Here is a 12,858-nt window from a genome sequence, read left to right as displayed (position 1 = left end):
TCGGTAATAAATACGCCTGGAAACGTGCAACAAATTATTGATTATTGTATTGTTATCGGGAGCTGAGCTTCCCTAAAAGTTTCAGAGTGCTAGCTAGTGGGAAAGTTGGTGAAATATCGATTGCAAGATTTGATCATCACAGACAGACACGAAAGCGAGCTAAGAAAAACGTGGTAAAATACAATAGTTGCATGTAGACACGAGTTTCACTAAACACTTTAACCCAAACACTAAATAATTCTTATTCTTTTTGTTTTGCTAGGAACTATTCAAGGCCTCGAAGGAAAAAGACTTCAGTGACATCCTAGGTGTTCCTTCGTCTACCCAGATCGGAGAATCTTCTTCAAGTTCGTCTGTAAGATCAATACTCTGATTTGTTCTCATAATTTGCGTTAAATGAGGCAATTTTTCGTAGAATCATCTATAGTATATGAGCTATTTAATAAGAATTTATCAATTTTTTATCAAAAAGTTATTTATATACCGCCTTGGTTTTAGTGATTACATCAATGTAAGATTTTATGTTTTTTCTTCTCCACAGAATGGATCGGCGAAAAAACGAAAACGCGATGACGATGAAGATAAGAAACCAAAGTTGGACTATCAGGCGAAAAAACTAAGACTTGATGACCAAACCACTGGAGAAAATAAGCTTAGCGATGATGTGTCCAAAACACAAAAGCTTAATGACGTCGCTGAAATTCCTGAAGTGCAGGACCAGAAGAAGATTAAGGAATCTCGCGACAACGATCGTGGGAGCAAGCGTCACAAGATATCTGATGAAAGTGATGCCGGTGAGTCCATCAAGAGACAGAAAACCAGCAGCAATAACACTAGCAGCAGCAGCAACAACATTAGCGGTAACAGCAGCAGCAGCAACAAAATTAGTGGTAACAGCAGCAACAACGCTACCAGCAGCAGCAACAACATTAGCGGTAACAACAGCAGCAGCAACAACAAAATTAGCGACAACAGCAGCAACAACGCTACCAGCAGCAGCAGCAAGGAGAACGGCGTCAAGGAGGAGAAAAGGAGAGATAAGCATAAAAATAGGAGCGGTGGCGACAGCAGCAGCGGTAGTAAGGACAAGGAAAGTCGTCATCACAAGGAGAAGAGAGAAGGCAGCTATAAAGTGAAGGTATAACTCGTGCAGCATCTCACGTCCTGATTTTCATGTACATTTCGTCCAGATATCAACTGGCGTGTGTTGCTGCTATTCCATTTTTTGTAAGCCTTTGTCAAGAGTTACATTGGGTTTTGTTTTGAAGAGCTTATGTGTATAGGGCTCACATAAGCTTAAATATAAATCAGGCTCGTCTATTAATATTCAATGCATGTGTTTTCTTACGTGTGAACTTTAAGGTCTGATTTCATTGTGGATCATTTCTTTATTTCACGAGATTTTCCGTTTACATTTGTTGACAATTTTCCTGAATGTTATGAATGTGTGTTCATTAGTTATTGCGAGTAATTTTTTTTTTGCACGAAATAATTCCGCTAATTTTGAAAACGTTTATATTTTTTGGGAGAGTTGACATTTTTTACTTTTTCCTGCTATAAATAATTTGTGATTTCTGATAATCGACGTCTGAGAATCGTCTTATTGCATGTAGTTCGTCATCGTAAACCTATCAATTACCATTAATCTTTGTGGTTTCGCAATCAAATCTATTTCTCCTGATTAATTTTATGGGCCTCTCGGATCAATTAAAAAATGTCCACTTCAGTCGGCCTAATCATTCGGTTCTTAAATAGTTGGTTTTCCAATCCTTAGGACAAAGCCGATAAAATAAGAGATCTGATGTTGCTAGTCTATTATTTGCGACCTGAATGGCTGTTTGCTTGGAGATTGTAATATTTAATTTATATTCTACTCGCCCTTGTCGGCAATCGGCGTGCTTTTGTGATTCCGCCAATTGTACTGAAACGATATCGTGCGTTGTCAATTTGGTTTGTGTTGATATAACACAAATCTTTGAAGCTCTCGTGGCTCTTGTCTTTGTGTGTTCGGTTTACTTGAGATTCCTCTTCTCTACGTTTGAACTTCGATTCTGTTCTAGTCCCAGTTTATTCTCCATGTTTTGGTGTCATGAGTGCAGTCATTGCACGAAATTGATCTATAATGAAACTTGAGATTATTATTAGAAACTGAGATTTGATCCTGTTGCTTTCGAGATCTGTGTTTAATCTGTTTTTTGGCTCGCTTTTTGTTTAATCTTGATTCATCTCGCATGCCGTTTCTAATTCTTAGCTTTTCTTTAAATTTGCTTGTTCGTAATTTTTTTATTTATTAATTAATTTCGTGTATTTTTTCGTGTGCCTGGCATACTTTTGCCATGGATCAATTATTTTGCGTGCGTCAATCCATATCACTTTTGTCACCAGGTTAAGGTAAAAATTGAATATCTTCTCATATTCAAAATTTCTTCGTTTATGTTTATGCATCAAAAACACTCATCTAGTTAACGGAATCGCTCTGGAACCGTCCACATTAAGTCTCAAGATGTTATAATAGTTCAATATAAATGTAAATAACATATTACTTCCAGCGTTGTTATAAAACTTGATCATTTGCATTGAGCAGCATTGACTCGTATGAAGACTAGTATCTTTTACCAATTTAAATATATTGTTATCGAGTCAGGCGGATCTCTTTCCTTTGGTCTTTCCTTTTGTTGGTATTATTATTTCATTAGTAACTAGAGAAGATTTATTGTTTTTGGGCTAAAATGCAAGTGAATTTCCATTTTAATTAGAGGATAAATTATCGATAATCGAATTGATGCGAAGTCCATCTTAACCATCATTTTTCTGGTCGCTTTATTATTAGCCAATTGCTTTGCATTGATGGGACAAAGAAGTCCGCCTCTTGACCGGAGCAGCTGATACTTTAGATGAGCATTTGGTTTCAATTTGAATCGACTTTTTCATGAGTTAGTTGTCGCAGTCCATTTTCATTTATATAAAATCATCCTGAAAATTTTCGTACATAAGTTTCACCATCGAACCACCAAACGGATATTAAAGTGAAATTAATCTTTAGAATATTTTTGTTTTTCTGTAGTCTTTAGATACGTAATACGTTCATAATGAGTGTCTTGAATCTTGTTATATATATCCACATAATTTGATGGCATTACAATTTAATGTTACATGTGCACTTAATGTCGTCTCGAGCTGTTGTATTTCAAAACAAAATGCTGCCAATATTTTTTTTTAAACTTCCACTTGTAATATTCAATAGAAACTACAAATATAGACTGAAACGAACAGATGCAGAATGGAAATTTCATTAACCGTTTACTTCTTCCCACCCAGTGCCGGTACTGGCTTCAGTGTCACAACACGAGCAAGGAACATCGCGACAGATTTGAACATCCTCCTCAAAAGAGCCTCATCTCGAGGGTGAGTTCCGTATCAGTGCACTAACTTAAGTAATAAGTAGGTTTCATTGAAGACCAGAGAATTTGCTTTATTGACAATTTTCTTAACAGTTTCTCTTCAATATATTGAACAATACATTTTGTTTGCACTGGGAAATCGTAAATCACGATACCGAAGACATAAAAGTGTGGAGATGGCATGAATCGATACTCGTATTTCTTTTACATTTGAGATATACTTTGTCAATTGGCAGGTAAACTATTTATTACATTCATTTGATGCATATTTTTTTCCATGTAACAGCCGCTGCCGGACGTGTTGTGCTCAGTCAAGGTTTTCCTGAAGGGCGACATTGAAGATAAAGAGAAGCTGGAACGATACATTGTAGCGTATCCTTTACTGCAAATCTTCCTATAACACGCCTGAGGTTTGCTGGTGTGAAACAGTTATTAAAACAACAGACAGTAAGATTCTAGCAAGCGTGGACTACAGCCTTCTTAGTTGTAACCCCTAGTTTGACTCCTGTGATAATCATTTGTATTTTTGTAAAAATCATTCGTTTTTTTCGTACCGTAAGCAAGACCATGAGATGAATAACAAAACGCATTGATGGCTCTCGCTCTTAATCTCTGATGAAGTGGCTATAAGAGGAAGGTCGTTACTGGGAAAGGATAAATACAATTTATTTTCTTTGACATAACGTTTACTCGTGAAATATAACATCTAAACTCGAACACATCTTAAATTTAAGCTACTTTGAAATAGAGTATCAAACTAAAACCGTATAAAAGCTATAATACCATCTACGTTACTAGCAAAATTAGAGAAATAAACAATGCAATGAGGTCATTACTCATTACACTCAATCGTTCATTTTAAGAAAGTCTGAAATCTTACAATTTGATTGGATGATGATCTTTGTAAAGTCACGGAAATGGCTTAAATAAATTAAAATTCCCGTTTCTTAAAATTAATTTATAGAAGAGAGCAGTTGAATGATACTTTTCGCAGGTTTTCGGATTATTTTTTATTTAGAAATGCCATTTGATAGAACAGTAACAAGTTCCATGATTATGTACAGGTTTAAATCGTACAAGTAGCAGGAGCACTAACAAAATTAATATAGATAATTATTAATTAATATAGAGTACTGTCAAAATTGATGTCAACCCTACCTCCTGATTCTGAAGAATCTATTAACTTATATGATTTAGATTCATAAAACTTTCACAGCTCAATTTGTTAAAAATTATGATAAAAAGCACGTTATGTAGCTCTCATCTATGTCATGATAATATCATTGGGATTTATAACAAAAAACATGATAACAATTTGCAAAAAGTACAAACCACTACAGGTTTACAAAAGTGTGAGTTACTATAGGTTTATACGGAAATCATGAAGTGATTAAGTTACATTTGATTACTGTAAGGGTCCGGCACGTTGAGTGCAAAGCCACATCTCTGCAGTGCTGCGTGGATGTTGGAGTAGACACTGGCGTCTTCAACGGTGCTGGGGATGGTCATTTTGTCTCCTCGGGCGAGAGTAGCAATGGAGCCTCTGGGAATCTTGCCATTGCGGGTGTGTGGCAGCGCTGTGACGATGGCGCAGTGTTTGAAGGCTGCGACAGGTCCCACGTGATCCCTTACGTGTTTCACGAGCTCCTGAACAAGTTCTTTTTCGTCTCTGTCCCTGGACACTACCACTAGACCGAGGGGAACGACGCCTTTCAGATCATCTGGTACACCACAGACAATTGCGTCTGTCACATCAGGATGCTCCATGAGGGCTTCTTCCAACGCCAGGGCGCTCATACGATGGCCTGAAACATTGATCACATCATCTTCTCTAGACAATACGGATATGTAACCGTCTTTGTCCTTCATACCGGCATCCATTGTATCATAATATCCCTGGAACTGTTTGAAATAGGTGTCAATATATCGGGTGTGAGCTTCATAAAGTGTACTGAAGCAACCAGGGGGCAGTGGTAACCGGCAGACGATGCGACCTAACTCTCCCAACCCTACATGTTCATTCTCAGAGTTCAGCAAATCGATGTCGTATCCTGGTACCGGCTTTCCTGTAGTTCCTCTTGGCGGATTTGGATTCATACCCAGCCCCATGCAATGAGCTGTTATAGGAAAGCCTGACTCAGTTTGCCACCAGTTGTTCAAAATAGGAACTTTGAAAGCTTCTTCTGCCCAGGCTCGGGTTACATGGTCAAGACATTCTCCGGCAACGAAGCAGTGCTCAAGTTGTGTTCCGTCAGCAATTGACGCTTCTTCATCCACTTTTTTAATTGCCCGGAGAGCTGACGGGCTAGTAAACATTTTCTTTACGTTATGCTCTTTGATCACTCTGAAGAATTGGTTGCTATCGGGTGTCCCAACTGGTTTTCCTTCGTACAAAACGGTTGTGTTGCAATTGAGTAGTGGTGCATAGCAGACGTATGAGTGGCCTACCACCCATCCCAAATCTGAGGCTGACCACCAAACATCGTCCTCTTCGATTCCAAAAACAGCCTTCATAGTCCATGGCAAAACGACTGCATGTCCTCCAGTTGGGCGCACAATGCCTTTCGGCTTACCCGTTGTACCAGACGTGTGCAAGATGTAACATGGATGGTTCGATTCCACCGGAACCGGATCGTGCCCCTGAGATTGTGCCATTTCTTCGTTCCAATCGAGATCTCTTGTCTTTTGCATCTTTGCTTCGGGCAGATGAGGGCGTTGAAAGATAATGCAGTGATCCGGTTTATGGGATGAAATTTGAATTGCAGTGTCAAGCAGTGGCTTATATTCGACAACCCTCGAAGGCTCAATGCCGCAAGATGCGCTGATGATCAATTTTGGCCCCAAATGCGTTATTCTTCTGCTAAGTTCTTGCGCGGCAAAACCACCAAACACGACGCAGTGAATGGCTCCAATGCGGGTGCATGCTAACATGGCCACCATAGTTTCTATAACAAGGGGCATGTAAATCAAGACTTTGTCTCCTTTTGTGACGCCGTGTTTCACTAACACTCCAGCCATTCGTTTGACCTCATCTAGTAACTCAGCATAAGTGATGTTTCTCTTGCTCCCGGTAACAGGAGAGTCATGGATTATGGCTACTTTGGAACCTTTACCTGCTTCGACATGTCTGTCCAGTGCATTATAACATGTATTCAACTCACCACCTCTGAACCACATGGGTGATGTCGGTAAACTATCTGCATCCAACACTTGAGTGTATGGTTTATGCCATACGATATTTTGGGCAATTTCATCCCAAAATTGTTCCTTATGTTTTAACGAGTTTCTATGAACAGTATCGTAGTCACCAACACTCAATGCCGCAGCTCTGCTGGTAGAGCGCTTTCCACTCTCTAAAGCGAACTTCCTTACTTGAAAGCTTTTCACGTGCGAAGTTGCTAACTTCGTTATGAAATGTCTTGAGTTCTGCATTGCTTAAAATATAACTGGCGTGAAAATTCGATATTGGTGAATGTTAATTGTGGACTCGAACAGAACTTTCTGCAGCAGTCGTACAGTTGCCACTGGCCTGACGATAAAACCTTAGTAACTGAGAAGGAGCTGCGGTCTGAGTTCAGAGTTATCCCTTGAAACCTGTTGTGATAGCTACAGCTTGTTTAGCTCCAACTCGAGTTGATAATCCTATTCTTTATCAAGTTCTTCTAAAGGCTTAAACAGACATTTAACCGTGATTTATTTTGTCGTGATTATTTATTATTTGTCGTGATTATTATTATTTAATCCCATTTATTACTCGTTTATTCCAACATACATTGCGTTAGCCCAGCTGTGAATCGCACGTCTGGCGCTGCAAATCTCAAGGTCAGCACGGTCTCTACAAATTCACGCTAACGAGACAAATCATTTGAATTACAGTACAAAATTCTACTTTTATTCCGCTTTGTTGCTCGTCAATTCCGTTTGTTGCCCGTGCATGCAAAGATTCATGCTAGCGATGAGTAATGTATTGAAAAAATCTGATCGCGTGTAAAGCTTGTCCGTGCCCGGAATATTTTTTACAAAAAATTGAGTTCTATTCCTTATGTAAATTGGTGACTGTTCGCTATGGAATCTAATTCCGAAATATATTTAACTGCTTGTTTACATTCACTTCTAATTTTGCTTTGTGATTGTAGATAACTTAAATAGAAACCGATTACTTAACCGAATATACTTTTTTCGGCGTTTTTTTCGTATAAGTATGGCGGTACATTGCAATTGATTCTATACGTATGCAAATAAATTTCCTGCATGAAAAAATTACCTTGATATATTTTTAGTTGACAAAATTCATCCATTGAGTCTATTCCACCCATCCTTAACGATAAGTTCAGCTTTGGTGGGACGCTTGTGCCACATCATCGTCGGTCCGAGGCAACTCATTGCTGCAGTGCCACATCTCAGCCCTGCGATCCCACTGAAGTAAGATTACTCTTGAGGTTCCGGACATTTTGGTGGGTTTTTGGGAGGCCATACTTAGCTACATTTTTTAAATTTCGTCAATGAATAATAGAATAATATCGCTTATCATTCATGTTTTTAATCGTTATTTTGTTTAAACATTAAAGTAGTTCTAATTTGCATTTTAATGAAATCGATTTATTATCAAGATAATGGCAACGAAGAGATATTATTACTTTATTTGGATTGGACTCCCAGATTGCGCAAAGTTTAATGGCGAAACTTAAATCGTATTTGCGATTTGGTGTTTTTAAAATTGTACTTTTTAAGTATCATAGAAAAGAGTAAGAAATTCTCTTCATTTGCCTTGATATAACGACTTATGTTTACCGAGTAATTTAGTAAAAAATCTGTCATCAATTTCTGAAAAATGCAGTTGTACTCATGCACTGATGCTTTTATTTTATTTTAAAAGTTGGTTAGCAATACTTCTGACATGCACACTATTACACAGCAACTGGAAATTACGCAAAGCTTGCGAAATCATTCATGAATTACTCGATTGCGACTACACTTATTTACGTGACTGAGAATGATCCTTTGATCGGCCATCAAAAACATTCAAATGAATTTTTAGCGCATTTTCTCATTTATGGAAAAAATGCACTATTGTGCTCGCCATGTCCGTCTGTCTGTCTGTCTGTCCGTCCGTCCGTGACCTCAAGTTTTCGTCGACGAGAAAATGCGCTCTCTGTCACTCACTGCAGTGAGTACTGAGTTATATTTTTTTTCTACACTAGACAGTATTGTCATGACTGTTTATAGGTGCATAGACTATTTCATTATTGTTTCAGAAATCAAAAATAAACCAATGCTGACAAAATGTTAAGCTAAGCTAACAAAATAAGCAACCAGTTCCAAGCCAAAGAACAAGAACAGTTCCAAGCCAAAGAACAAGAACAGTTCCAAGCCAGTTCTCCCAACGCTTCGTCAAAGCTTCAATGAAAACTACAGGTCTTTTCCATTCACACGAAGGCGCATCGCACCTGCGCGTTTATAATTTTCATTAGGATGCATGACGTGTAATTTCGAACCTGTTGTTCAAAGAATTTTTTGAGAAGGTTTGCATTCTTGATATAATAATTAACGTCATTGCCAGGGATATCTGGACAGTGGGATAATTAGGGCACGCGGCAATTGTTTATTTCAAGCCATTAGCTTACGTGTTTATGGCCGCCTCCGCCCCAGCCCGCTGCTACGGAGAAAATTGCGAACATTTCAAGGCGAAACGTTTTGTTTGTTGAAGTAATAATTTAATTTAGAAGAATAATTCAGAAGAATAATTCATAAATCTAATTAAACTTAAGAACAGGCAACAAAAAAAAAGAGTTTATCAACGTTCACTTTTTTTTGTAACTTGACTGGAGTGATCGAGCGTTATCATAATGTTGCTTATTCGATGCCCTAGCGAACTATTGTTTACTTTTTTATTTTAATTGTCGTTTATAGAGTAATTCGTCTCCACGGTATTCCATTGCTTGTCATTCCAATTGTTGAATGACTTGAACTGGGCTAAAAGTTTCAATTGTCGGCGTGCTGGTTCCGTTAAAATTTGATTTTTAATCCCAGCCGTCTGCTTTTTGAGTCCCTGGCAGAAGCAAACACTTCAGTTGCCGCGCTCACTAGCAGAATTTCCCTCTACTCTGCAGTTGCTTGCCATCAAATAAGCTAGCGTAATAAATGATGAGGGCCTACGAAGCGACTGCTTCTTCAGGAATTAAATACGTTTAACATTTTTATTCGCATTCGTTCCGCGGAAACCTTAGTAAAGCGATAGAGAGACTTATACAGGGTGAACCAGAATTAACTGACCCTTTTAATTTGTTAATAAATAAAAAACTAAGAACGTTATGAAGTTGAAACTTGTTTTATTTAAATGAAGAACATTTTTATGGTAATATTGTATCCTAGTTTTTAGGATACAATAACTAACTAGGATACACATACAATATTACATACAATATTTTAACTACCGTAAAATGGGGTAACTTAGACCACTTTTATTTTTATAAATGATGCCATTTTTTTACTAGCTAAATTAAACTTGAATTGAAACATGCTAAATACAGGTCTATACTCTAGCTTCACTCACAATAAATTGCTGGCTCCTGCCTCTCATAGTCTTTATGTAATTTCAAAAAAAGTGGTGGTCTTTGTTACCCCAGCTCTTGGGGTAACTTAGACCTCCCCGCCGGTCTAAGTTACCCCATTTTACGGTAATACATATTATTAATACATAATAAATATTTTAACTAATACAATAATAAAATATTGTAATAGGATACAATATTTTAACTAGGATACAATATTACCATAAAAATTTTCTTCTTTTAAATAAAACAAATTTCAACTTCATAACGTTCTTAGTTTTTTATTTATTAACAAATTAAAAGGGTCAGTTAATTCTGGTTCACCCTGTACTACTACATCTATTGTATATTTATTCTACTTTTGCTGATATTATTTTACCACTAATTTGCGATTATTGTTTCACGACAGCATTGCAGTGCTGTGCACACGAGCGTACAGTGGCTCTGGGATAGCATCAAGACTCATCGTCTGCTGCCTGAAGCGTCGTACACGTCACCCCTGTAAGACCGTCCTCATGCCTCGTGTCTAGCTAGGCTCCGATGACCTAACTTTAGATCAGTTAACCCTCTACCGCCGTATGTCACTCTCCGAGAACATACCTTTCAACTTAAATTATACGTAAACCATTGAGTGAAGCAAGTTTTAAGTGAGTGAACTCACTTAAAACTTCACACAAACTATTGAGTGAAGTGAGTTTTAAAATTTTCGTAAGTGGCGGCAACCATCAGTGCAAGTCTTTTTGCGCTCACTAGAACGTATCCTTTTTGGGGAGTAGGCTTGTGACAATATTGGTCCGGTTACTCGTGTCAGGCGGTAGAGGGTTAACGTTGTTAAATCAGTTGATAAATTGTTCAGTCTAATTGGTTAGTGCTGAGGATATCATATTGTCAATACAATTATTTCAATGAAACTGATAACATTGTGTTAACTTATCTGTAACTGATGAGTAATTAGCAGCACATCGTTTCTGCTAGATTTATCAACGATAATTTTGTGATATGATAATATACTCGTATTTCATCTGACACAGACAGCATGAATACTGTTTGAAATTCACTGAGATCAGACACGAAAACTCAATTTCGTCTCTTTCATTACTTAAATTCAAATACTCAGTGCGTGTGTGTGTGTGTTTTTGAATAATGGGATAAATGATGGGATAAACTTATCTAAATACAAATTGTTAATGAATGAGAAGAAAATTTTCGGAGGCTGTTATCTTGAATCTCGTTGGCGGAACTAAACGGTTCGTCCACTATCCTTTATTTCATAATGCTCTCAACAATTATCTCCTGTTGCACGACGTACACTGACGACGTAACTTACCTCGTCTCGTCTGTTCTATTTTGCCGCAATGAGTGACCAGCCATAGCATTACCGCACACGACTGCGTCCAACTATTAACTACTGAGACCAATACGTACCAGATTAGGTACCTCTGGTCAACCAGTACAATGATATTATTCCCAGTACAATGTTATTCCCTCTGATCTGTATTGACATGTGATGTTGATATTATTGTCTTCGGATGACAGAAATCTTACGCTTATAAATTTTTGCTGTTTATTACTATATTTTGATGTATTTGTAAGGTAAACATGCGCTATAATTCTCTCGTTTCGCTAAGGTTTTACAACGGTTTTTATAGTTCTTTCATCTATAATACCACATCTTTTGCGACAGTTGCATACACTTTAAAACTTAAATTAAAGTTTGATGTTAAAATTTTGTTTCTGTTATTTGCACTCATGGCAGTCGTATCACCTATACGAGTACCTCGAAATGAACATCAATGCTTGACAATTGCGACCTTACCTTCTTTTTTAAGCTTAATAACACCGCGCTGCTATACACATCAAGTGACAGCGAGAGTGTTGGTGTTTATTGTGTGGTGTGTGTGTGTGTGTGGGTGTTTGTGTGGCGTGTGTGTGTTACTTCGTGTTTATTGATGCACCTTAATATTACTTTTGTCTGTGATACTTCTGTTCAGCCGCACCAGTCCCGGCATTTTTGACTCTACACTTCGTAAAACTTGTATGTACGATCATGTTTTGCCTGCAGGCTCACAGTCTTGTCTGATTGGAAATTCAAGGCAAATATTCGTTTGATTAGTACGCTTGCACTTCTGTCATTCATTTATATGAACAATGAACAATTCCTTTAGATGAACAAATAAATAATCTTGATTATACTTGATTCAAACGTTTCCAAATGTTTATTTGATTTTCAAAGGCAGAATTTTCCAACTCTTTTCCTTGGTATTAAATTTTCAGTTGATTCGCGACACAATCGACCGGTTGACCTTAACATTTATAAAAGTTACGATGCTTACAAAAGTTACAAAATGTTACCAAAAATGCTCTAAGCTCCTGACGCGTCTGTAGCGTTTCAAGCCCCAGTCTATTCATCATGAAAATAAAGTCAACGACCGTGCTTCATTCCTTGCTAGTGTTGTTCACACTTTTGAAAGAGTAATTTCTACCATCGGTTTACCTGGTTTCTAATATTTAGTATGTCTGTAGGATTATTTTTTCTTTGGACTTTGCTAGGATCCGTGTAAAATGTTCTCTTTATCTAAGTGTTGACAACAATGAACTAATGTTGAAGTTGAATATTCATGAATACTTGTCACGGTAGTGAAATATAATTTTCAGGCACCGATATAAGTTTTAAATATATATAAACTCTACGCAAGTTTGTTAGTATTATTCAATCCCTGATTTGTTTATAAGAGTTTACTTGTTGTTTTGATGGCTGAAAATAGAACACCATAATCATCACTGACCATGCTTTACTCCACTCCTCACAGGCTCTAATAATCAAATATTAATTGAATAATAAAATGAATAATATAATTCTAGCTCAATCTGTGGGACATTTCATGCACGGCGATAGTAGCTTCGGG

The 12,858-nt window shown here is 37.5% G+C and overlaps 2 protein-coding genes across 2 annotated transcripts in view; one reads left to right on the top strand and one right to left on the bottom strand.

Annotated features, from left to right (window-relative positions):
* Positions 1 to 10,696, top strand: part of LOC108673594 (DNA ligase 3) — a 28,350-nt gene extending 17,654 nt beyond the window's left edge. The window contains exons 18-24 of the mRNA XM_018161444.2: positions 263 to 355; positions 542 to 868; positions 959 to 1,138; positions 3,319 to 3,405; positions 3,688 to 3,773; positions 7,736 to 7,823; positions 10,362 to 10,696. Of these exons, the coding sequence (XP_018016933.2) occupies positions 263 to 355; positions 542 to 868; positions 959 to 1,138; positions 3,319 to 3,405; positions 3,688 to 3,773; positions 7,736 to 7,823; positions 10,362 to 10,457 (957 nt within the window). The 3' untranslated portion in view covers positions 10,458 to 10,696. The remainder of the gene's footprint in view (positions 1 to 262; positions 356 to 541; positions 869 to 958; positions 1,139 to 3,318; positions 3,406 to 3,687; positions 3,774 to 7,735; positions 7,824 to 10,361) is intronic.
* LOC108673600 (acyl-CoA synthetase short-chain family member 3, mitochondrial-like) lies at positions 4,048 to 6,962 on the bottom strand. The gene has a single exon (XM_018161451.2). It carries the CDS (start codon positions 6,831 to 6,833, stop codon positions 4,797 to 4,799), a length of 2,037 nt encoding a protein of 678 aa, XP_018016940.1. The 5' UTR covers positions 6,834 to 6,962; the 3' UTR covers positions 4,048 to 4,796.
* Positions 10,697 to 12,858: the final 2,162 nt, after the last annotated feature.

This window comes from Hyalella azteca, unplaced genomic scaffold, assembly GCF_000764305.2.
Source record: "Hyalella azteca isolate HAZT.00-mixed unplaced genomic scaffold, Hazt_2.0.2 contig5782, whole genome shotgun sequence".
Classification (NCBI taxonomy): Eukaryota; Metazoa; Arthropoda; class Malacostraca; order Amphipoda; family Hyalellidae; genus Hyalella; species Hyalella azteca.
This window is presented reverse-complemented; position numbering and strand designations above follow the sequence as displayed.

Coding starts and splice junctions, on each gene's coding strand:
- LOC108673600 (XM_018161451.2), bottom strand. CDS start 6,833: ATGCAGAACTCAAGACATTTCATAACGAAGTTAGCAACTTCGCACGTG.